The 10,858-nt window shown below is 37.8% G+C and overlaps 1 protein-coding gene across 1 annotated transcript in view; it reads left to right on the top strand.

Moving 5' to 3' along the window:
• hhip (hedgehog interacting protein) overlaps positions 1-7,284 on the top strand; it is a 31,558-nt gene extending 24,274 nt beyond the window's left edge. The window contains exons 12-13 of the mRNA XM_059554272.1: positions 5,696-5,844; positions 5,933-7,284. Of these exons, the coding sequence (XP_059410255.1) occupies positions 5,696-5,844; positions 5,933-6,129 (346 nt within the window). The 3' untranslated portion in view covers positions 6,130-7,284. The remainder of the gene's footprint in view (positions 1-5,695; positions 5,845-5,932) is intronic.
• Positions 7,285-10,858: the final 3,574 nt, after the last annotated feature.

Genomic DNA, 10,858 nt, shown 5'->3' on the forward strand with positions numbered 1-10,858 from the left:
AGAATAACAAATAAGGCACCACACACTGAAATATACACATATCGATGTCCAGTGTGGACAAGCTAGAGACTGTAGGATTGTTTATTGGCTGGTGGCAATACCTGAAAAGATGCCAGTAAGTGAACTATATATCATTTGGTTTTTCTGTAATATTAAATACAAACTGACGCACATCCTTAGTTTTAATCTTTTTTTTTTTTTTTTTTTTTTTTACTGGTCCAATATATGCAATGTTGAAATGTTTGTTATCTCAGTAGGCATACTCCTTGTAAGCAAAATTTAGCCCAGAAGCTACGAGAAATGAGAACTTCATAGCGATTCTGTTGGCAGATACAGTCTGTTCTGATACAGCTGAAAGACAACATCTCAACTTCTGAAATTACCTTTATTCATTTTAGAACCACAGACCTGAGAATATGACAGAAAGAAAACCAATATCAGTGCATCTCCCATGACTTTAGATTTTGTTGTCTGACTGTGTAAAATAGGTTCTTTAGATGCACTTTTCTGTATCAATATAGAGGTAACAAATTCCTTTAGGCTTAAGTGTGTGTGTCAAGAGCAGGATATATCTCTCACAAGTCCCCTTTATTTCACTGTCTCTCCTAAATCTCTTCTACTCACAACCGTGTTCCTCCCCTTGACAAAGACCCTTAGGGGTGGTACTGAATGGCCTACAGCTACAATACACAGTAAATTTTTTGATACAATATAACCACAAAGAGGTACTAACAAAAGAGAGAGATGACAAAAAGGACAGAAGAGTCACACAGAGTGCCTTGATGAAGGCTTTTTATGCTATGTTCGTTGAACACCCCTCAACCCTTCACTCCTCTACCCATGCGCTTGCTTTCATCTAATAACTCAACTTGTTGGCTTTGATAGTAAGAAACAGTTAAGCCAAGAGATATTAAACTGTCTCCTTAAGAAAAGCTTGGAGCTACTGGAGTCATTACCCATTCTGCAATTCCACAGATTTCCACAGAATTGGACCACCCATCATTCATCAAGTTGTACAAGTCCCCCACCCCATTTATGAAATATTTTGGCTTAATAATTATGTTTTCGACTACCAATAAGTGTCTTGTACTGTTTAATACCTCTAAATCGATTCCGCAGAATTCCACACATTTATAGCATTAAAAACACCCAAACCTTTAATTGCTCAATTCTAGTGTATATGATTTCGGTCTAGGTAGATAGTGTAGAACGGGAACTGGGATCATGGCTGGCATGTTGTGCCAAACAGTCCTTGGATGGACAAAAAGAGAAGTTGTGCTGCTGATGTGTTGAACCTCCCATTCAAGCTACAGGACAGTCTTAAACTAATAAGCTGGGGCGTTCTTTTCATTTATCAGTCTGTGTTTTATGCAAGTGGCCTCACAGAGCTGATACATTCCCACAGTGCCTGTTGACCCAGCTGTCTTTGTCAAGTGCCACTGCAGCAGGTGTTGTTTTCACGGCCACCCTGCCAGTAATACAAACTGTTTAGTAGCGCCGCTGACCCCAACGTCATTAACAGTGTTAGTCCAATCCTCTGGGGAGCGCCTCTTTCTCTCCTTTCCCTCCCTCCCTGTTTTTCTTTTTCACTATCCATCTCTATTTCTTTCTCTCCCTCATCTTTTCTGTCTCTCTCTAGATTTTTTTAACAACGTAACAGCCTGTCACAACAACACACACAAAAAAAACTAAATGTGGATGAGAAACAAGGGAGACCTGATATGGGTGCTGAAAGCGGTTGAGGGGAGCATGGGAACTGCACCCCCAATGGATCCCCCAGCACATCCTGCCCCAATTCCCTTGTTACCACCCTATTCCTGCCATCAGTCACTGAAGCTGTCAGTGGTACTCAGAGGTCCAACATCCCACTCGCTTACATAGACTCTGCCAAGGTTGGTTCGCACAGTGCTGACTAGCACCGACATCCAACGATTGTCAATTGCTGTGTTAAACCTGATGGCATCTGTTTTAACCAAATGAACATCAGTTGGTCAAATTTCAACAAACACTGACATAAATAAGACTTAATTGGAAAACTCTTGTCGTAACTGAGAGGTAAGCATCCCTGCCAGCTCTTTAGAAACAACTGTGCATAACTCGCCTCCCCTGAGCCCACTGAGTTTTAACAGACACCCTTAAGCATGTGGTGAGTTTAGTGGGGTGTAATTGAGAAGGAATGGGGGGATGTCACAGGAGATGAGTCAGTGCCTTGCAATATGATTGGATATACTGGTTATGACCAGCTGTGATTGGTTCATGCAATAAATCCCACCTTTTGTGTTGGTGCGTGCTCTGCATTCACGAATCAGTCTGCATGAATAATATAATGGCATTAAAGATGACTGATGACTGACGATCCAAAATAAATTTAGTATTAAAAAGAGTATTTTTAGTATTAAAAAAACAGCTGAACATCAGTTCATAAATAAAATATATATTTGTTTAAATAAAATATAGTGATTCAATTGCTGCTGCCTTGAGTAATTATTTTGGAATAAATGTAAAAGATAAAACAATTTTTTTAATGGTCCCTTTTGAGCATTCTGTTCACAATAGGCCAACTTTGCACCTACATGTCAACAAACTCTCAAAAGAGTATTAGTAGACTGTCTGCTTAATATCTGCTAACTCTTCATTGTGATGGTGTCTTAACAGACATTCAGCTGACTATAAGTAACTTTGCAAAACTTAATCTAACCCTAACACTCTACTCATCTCTCAAGTGAAACTTAGTAGATATGTTGGAGCAACATTACTTAAGCCCCTTTCACACTGCGATTCCGAAAAAACACGGGTAATGTGTCCCGGCAATTGTTCCCGGGTCACTAGATTTTGCACTTTCACACTGCCAGTGATTACCCGGAATATGTGCGTGCATCCACACACAACCCGTAATGGTCCCGTAAAGACATGTGACATCAGGGAATGACGTGTAATGTACGAGTCGAAAATGCTAAGCACGTTAACTTTCACATAAGCTAGTTAACGATCTCAGCTTCAGCATGGAAAGTGAGGAACTAAATGATCTCTGCTTCATTACAGTTTGCACATATTTTTTCGTCGCAAACGTTGATCTGCCTTCTTAACACCTGGTAAAAAAGTCGCACCATATCGTGAGTCATCACAACGACACACCCTTTACAGCATTAGTTCTGGCTTTTGTTCACACAGCGCTCGTTTCGGGACTGAACTCGGCAATGTTAGTAGATCCCCGACCCGGGATCAATCCTGGAATCAATCCCGGGACGTGTTTGCGTTCACACAGAAGTTTACCTGGCAATGTTCTGCCAATTTTCTGGGTCCAGCATGCAGTGTGAAAGGGGCTATTTAGTCAACAGAATGTGTTAAAGGGACAATTAAAATAAAGTGAAATCATGTAAACTGCTCAAAAACACTAAACTGATGAGATTTATACTTAGTTTTAATAAACAGAATATCCAATTAATGTAAAAAAAAAAAAAAAAAAAAAGATTTTTATTCTGGTAGGGTAAGTACTGTTTATTTAACCAAGAAAACGTGACTGGAACATGAATTTACATTTAATTTAAAAAGAAAAAATTGTTAGGACTTTGTCTCCTCCTAAAAGAACACCAATGCATGCCACTGATATACTACAGATATATAATATGTATTTATTCCATATTTTTTTTATCATGATAGTCCCAGTTAAACGCAAGTTGTGATAGATAGTGATTGGATAATCCAACTTATATACAATTACAAGAAATTAAGATTTAAAAAAGGATTGATAAAAGACAAATGCAAAACTAATTGTTCAAGATAAGAGCAATGATATGTGTTTAGGAAATTAGAAGCTAACTGGATGCAGTTAGTTCCCTGTAAACCAATAGATTGGTAATGAGATGTCAACTGAAGTGTTGATATTTGTCAGTTATACGTTAGACTTTAGGGGGGAAAAAAATCATAATTTCACGCTATTGCTTGTGCCTAGTGTTGCCTAAGCCCACACTATGTTCACGCTTCATAAAAGTCAAGCTTAAAATGGATACCTACTTACTAGTCTCTGCACATTAAACATATTTTAACATAGGAAAAATTACACACTTCAGCTTTAAACGCTCAGATCCCACCTCCATTCTTTCCACAACCCTCATTATTAAGCACAGAATCATTGGCCACCTAACTTTCCCATACGCCACCTCTAGTGAGATACACAGGATGTGAACTCACCAAGAGCTCTCCAGCCTGTTTCCCATACAGTTACTGCTTCACTGGAGTCCAATTACAGTGTGTTTGTGTGTGTGCTAGCCTGTTGGGTATGTCAACAGCCCTGCTGCTCACTAATAGACAGCCTTGAAGAGATTTGCCTGGCTCATTAAGCAGTGTGTTTAGCTGAGTGAGGAATAAGAATGTTTGGAGAGCTGAACTTCAGGACAGGTTCATCACAAACCACTTAGTTTGACACTGAGGTTTTGCATTTGAAATCCATCCATACATATATATACACACAAAAGCATTATTGTTTCCAGATTTTGCCACACAGAGCCTGCATTTTGATGTGTTATTGTAGGTATTACACACAGAATGTTCATAGTGTCGGAAATTCCCACACAGTTTAATGTAGGCATGGTGTCATGTAAGGGTGTAGGTGAGAATTGTGTAATTCACAAACATGTGAAACTAATGAAATCAGTAATTCTGTCTTTCAGTCTGTTCGATTTATATTCATATAAAGAGTAGCATCTTTTTCACATTTACAGAACTTTTGTAATAGATGGACTGCCAGTTGAAATCCAAATAAATGTGTTGCTTATAAGCTTATTAAGCTGCGGTATAACACAAATTTCACAGTACATTAGATTTTCTCAGTTCATTGTCATAAATAACTATACTATAAGTAAATTCAATATTTGCTTGTACTCTTAACAACCTGATTATTTTGTATAATGTGTCTGAGAAACAACATTAGATCAGCATATGACTGCATCACACAAACAAGTGACTGTAAGTAAATAAAATACAGGATTTTACAGTAATAAAATATGAGGTGACTGTTAAGAAAGTGTCTGAGACAAATATATGTTAGTCTTTGTGTAGGGATTCACAAATATTACAATTCTGCTCAATTTGGGCTTCACATATAATGTATTTAAAGCACTTACAGTATTAAAAATGGAATTGCTTTTTTAATAGTTTTAATATTGAAGAAATATGTCAAGGATCTTTAATATCGGCATGTTACTAATATGTATTGTCCATCTTTATCTTTGCGAATGAAGTCTCCACTCCATTGCTGCATCTCATTTCAAAGGCTGCATTGTATTTGTCAATCACATATGTAATTGAGATAATCTCATTTAAGAAAAGTAACCAATAGAGTGCAAAGATAGAAATTACAGTATTTCACAAGGAATAATGGTTTTATTACGGTTACTTTTCCTAAATGAGACATCCTTGATGATGCATGCAGCCAACAAATAATGCAGCCTCTAAAATGAGATTCAGTTAATATTTCAAACGTTAGCGTGACCATCCCATGATATAACGACTCTTTGTTTCTAAACAAGTTTTCCAAATGTAAGCTTGTTTATGAAATTCTTCCCTGATTAATACACATTTGCATGCTTGGCAAGTGTTTAATTTAGTTTAGTGATCTGCAAGGGAAAATATGTCCGAGTGTAGGGTGAGAAAAGCAGACCTTTAGTTGACCATCAATGCTCTGTGACTCATGCAGACCACAGGTCCCTAAGGAGTGCAGACGTCCAGTAGAGGATCTAGAGATGCTAAGCACCGCTTGCTCCCGTGAATGCAAGAATGGCCACTGTACACCAACCGGCAAGTGCTGCTGCAGTTCTGGTTGGGATGGCCCCTTCTGTTTACGAGGTACAGAGCTAATCGGAGCACTTCATCTGTGTCAATGTTGGTCAAACTTCCAACCTTTTTTAATGGCTTCTATGTTTGTCATTCGCAGCCAAATGTGATCCGGCCTGTCGCAATGGCGGGGTCTGCGTGGAGCCCAACAAGTGTCTCTGCAAGGAAGGTTTCTCTGGCAGCCAGTGCGAGAAAGGAGAGCGAGGGACACGAGGGGATGGCGAGAAAGACAGCATCGTGGAGCACATCATTGACATGACATCTTACCTGCTGGACCTCACCAGTTATATTGTATAAAAAGCAGGGCAGGTTGATAACACGCTCTTCACTGGTTGGAAGGCCTTTTAATAGTTTGCCTTCAGGACACCATCCCCAATCTCCAACTGCCCCTCACCTGATCCTCCTCTCCCACCACTGTTTCATGAGCCACAGGCTTTGATCTCCATGCTCCCCTACACCATCTGCACTCCCACCCCTATGCACAAATACACATGGAAAACAATAATGGGATGGCCAATGGGACCTCAAGGCGTATAGCTGAAGGGGTCGCATGTTGGAGGTCCCACGCAGGGCTCCTCGGTTGTTAGTGCTGGTATGGTGTGTAAAGTCTGGTTCGCTTTAAAGTCAAGTGTCCCTGCAGGTGGACTCGCAAAGTACTGGAAGCCCCACATGAGACCAACTCGGATGTTCGGTCCAATCCCAACATGGGGACCGGTTTGTACTACAGGACTAATTGGGATTTTAGGGAGTCAAGAATAGCAACACTCATTTAGGAAAGTCAGATGGACAGTCTACCAAACTGAACTGCACCATTAAGAAAATCATTGCCATGGATTCACAGGTTGACTGAAGAACGGAGGGGAAGTAGCTGTCAATACAGCCGCAAAACCAGACTTAGTCTTATCCAGTGGGTCTGTGTATAACTGGAGAATCATTATGATGGGACTAGATGCCAGTTTACATGCAGTTTAGAAACGGATCTGCTCAAATGTCATCCATATAATTGCTGAAACGCTCAATGAGGATCCAGCAAAACTGAATATTGGTTGTATCCCATTGGTGTTTCATTTAGATGAAAACGTCAAGTGAAATGTAAATCTGTAAGAATATTTGGAGAGTCACTTTGATTACGTTAATTTAATACAGTAGTTGGAGATTTCTGGTTAAGAGGTAACTGCTCTGGTTAAAGTTGCAGTATCAGCTATATTATTTTCCAATAGTTGTTCATGACCATGCACGCTGCTTTCATTGCAAATTGTATATCTTATCATATTTTAAAATGTTCATATATCTTCTTTCTGTGTGATATTGAACATAGAAGCTTGTTTTTTCTTCATATGGAAACCCCTTGTAAGGTGATTTTATCAAATACTACAATCTTTTCACAGATTCTTTCACTCACAATGGGATGCCTCATTTTCTGCATTTTTTTTTTTTATAAACACCAAACCATATTCAGTTTTGTCATATACAAAAGGGAACAAGACTGGTGTACATTTCATATAGTACAGATACATACTACTTAGATTTGCCATTGTTTTAATAGAGGAGGGTTTATTTTTTTAAGGAATAATATATGGGAGAGGAGCAGTTTTGCATTAAGCCTGTAAATTCATTTTAAGTATTTTACTAGATACAGTTCTGTGGACAATAAAACACCTATAACAGTCTAATTTAAAGCTATAACGTTCTATTACTATACAAGAGTGCTTTGACAGAGAAAAAAAAAGCATAGATCTTTCCTTCTGAATATTGGATGTTTGATTTGATGTTGTAAAACAAGGCTCAAGCTATAATTTTAGAGCAAGTTTTATTTTCCCCCGACCTGCTCTCCTCGTGAATGACTAGAAGAGGATATTAAATATAGTCTAAGATGTCATCAAGACCCCATAGTATCCTTTCAAAAACTGATGCTTTATAGAGCAAATTGTTGTTGGTTGAGTGCTATCCAGTAGATGAATTGGCAAAATGCACTCTAACTCAAATCTGAATAAAATAGAATCCATTCTAAATCACAACTTTAGAACTTAAAAATTTGTAATCAGTCCGGTCATAAATATTACCCAGCTTTGAGGCATTGAGCCTGTTTTTGATGTGATTCTTGTCATTGAAAGGTTACAGTCCCCTCTGAGATATTATTCCTCCCAAAGACAAGTGCATCAACAACAGCAACCCCCACATGTTTATGAATTTTTGTTCAGTGCATTTTAACATTCTTTGTTACCTGTAAGGAATCCATGCTGTAAATCTACTCTATAATTATAGCACTTAATGTGAAACCTGCATTGGAGCTGCTGGGAAGGTGTCATGTGAATAGAGTAACCCTGATTCTTTTATTATTTAAGTAGTTACGCCTTAACGTTATTTAAGTTGTCTACAATGTTTTTACTGTTGTATGTGAAGAAATATGGTCATTTATTGTAAATAACTAGGTTTATCTTGGATTCTTCTCATAAATATCAATATGTTTATTAAAGTGTATAGCATGTTTGAGAACTTAATGAATGACTCCTTTACATTATTTGTCTCTAAAATTTGATTTGATATGTGATGTAGCCTAACTCACCATGGGTGTTTTCCATAAATGTTTTACTACATGAATCTATATTATATCAGCTTATAGTGTCTATATAGTTTCGCAAAACATGCATATTTGTTGTTTTTCCTGTTAAACTAAGGAAAAGGAGAACATCTAGCAGTAAAAACAAAGCATTAGATTTTACATTTAAAAAATTTAGTGCTAGAAAGTGTCAAATTTTTTCCATTTCCATTTTCTTCTTCCATTATGGTACAGTGGACAGAAAGGTTCATCGAGAGGTTGCCAAAGAGGTCAACAGGACACTTAAGGTCCTTGCACACACAGTCAGAAATCTTCGTATGCGTTTTTTTTTCCGTATCCATCATTCTTTGCTATCAAAATGCTTGCTACGGATGCAAAAATGCAGAAAAGAAAATCTGATCCCAAAATTATTTATGACGGACGAAAGTTTTAGAGGCATTGCGTAAACTTGAGGTCATATTTATTGTTTAACGTGAAAATTTCGTATTCAGTGTGCAATGACCTTTAGTTCATAATTTTCCAGTGTTCATCCAGTGTGGAATGTCAGTCACTTATAATTCACTTCTGTCACACAATATGTCGCACTTATGAAAATAATTTTTTTTTAAATAAGGGCATTATATGGAATGCCCACAACAACAGAAAAAAAAAAGATTATTCAGAAAATGCCCGTTTGGTGCCGTCCTCTGCAAATCTTTACTGGAAACTTAACAAACAGAGCGGTGTAGGTTGATAGCGTTATTAAATTCCATCTCCAAACATCAATCAGGTTGAGTGGTCGTTATAATAATGAATGAGGACCACCCACATCACCATAGTCACCCCAATGTATTTAGAGTAACGCAATACTAAGTTGTCTGTGCGTTGTTCGAAGCCAATCAAAATTGTGTTGGGGGAACAGGGCCGATAGCGGTGTATTTGAGTTTATATACTATCTGTGGCATGAATCATTACTTTTCATTTGGAATGGTTTTCTTTCTCTTCCCCAAAGGGCCTTTGCCTGGCTATATTTCATAAACAGTGTAACCCTGCACTCAGCATAAACATGACGAGTCTGTATACTAAATATTTGCAAAACTCTGATGGTTGGAAAACTCGCTTATAATATCATATACACAGTATAAAGACTTATCGGGCAGATAATGGGTTTAGATAAGAGAATGACAAGAGATAGGGACGTACTTTATACTGGATATATGTTTATCAGTGAACTTCCACGAACACCGTACTTAATCTATTAAACAGAACACACACATCTACTTTTATCACACCCACACTTTAGCAGAGTATTCTATTACCTCATATATTTATGTGACTGAGTCAGTGAGGACTATACTGCTGAAGTGTGTGTGGTCATGACTGAGGAAGTCTGAGTCCCTGAGAGCCTCACTGATGAAACTGCATCATAACGCACCCTCAAAATTAGAGCAAACATGCAACGGAACACAAAAGTGGGTATTTAATGAATGTGTCTGCTGTTTTTGTTAGTGCATTGATAACAATGTTGTCCACCATAAAAAAAGCATATGAAGTAGTTTATAAAACATTAGTACTGTAATTAAAGTAGTATGATCACTTACTATGATGAACAGAGCAAAATTTAAGCAGTAATTGTCTTTACAATCACATCAAACCCAAATCAAATATGGCAATAAGGCATCTTAGTCAGGGTAGTGTCATTTAATTTGACAGGAATGAAAATGAGGCTGTCAGGGATTGAAGTACACACTGTACTTGTATTGTTCAGCTGATGACACATTTTTTGTAAGTTGTAAGTTGTTGAAGTTAACATAATCTTTTATACTTTTATACAGTGTGTGCTATTGTAAAGACTGTTAAGTCTATCCCTCACATCTTCGTTTAACCTGACTAAGGTCTCTAAGTGAGCATGACTTCTCGAGTGAGCATGACATTACATCAGATGACCAAGTTATGTTATCGCTTCAGAAAACTTTGAATTTAAACCACTGGAGTTTTCTTGATTACTTTTGGGCAATTATTGTGTCTTTCTTTAATCTTAAAGCTTTTGGACCCTATTGACTTCCATTATATAGAAAAAACAGCTGAAAGAAATCTACTAATAACTTGTTTTATGCTCAACAGAAGAAAAAAAAAGGATTTTGGAATTACATGAGGGTGAGTTAATAAGAAATGAACAGATTTTGATGAACTATTCCTAAAGACTTCAGGAAACAAAAATCAAACCAGCACACAAGGTACAGTAGTTATACCCTACAAGTCAACAGGTCCCTGCTACTTCCAGGCTTTACCTCTAGTAGAACTAATTTCTCTTTGTCAAGCACTCTAGCATATTGCATATGGCAGATTATCTTAAAAGAGAAACTGTCTCCAAGGCCTTGGATCTTCAATCCTGACTCGCATCCATGAAATGATGCAATTATGGTTCCTACTGGGGCCCAATCTGTCATGTAAACACACACCCAGCCCCATCCAAGGGCAAGGACT

The sequence above is a fragment of the Carassius carassius genome, chromosome 7 (genome assembly GCF_963082965.1).
Source record: "Carassius carassius chromosome 7, fCarCar2.1, whole genome shotgun sequence".
Taxonomy (NCBI): domain Eukaryota; kingdom Metazoa; phylum Chordata; class Actinopteri; order Cypriniformes; family Cyprinidae; genus Carassius; species Carassius carassius.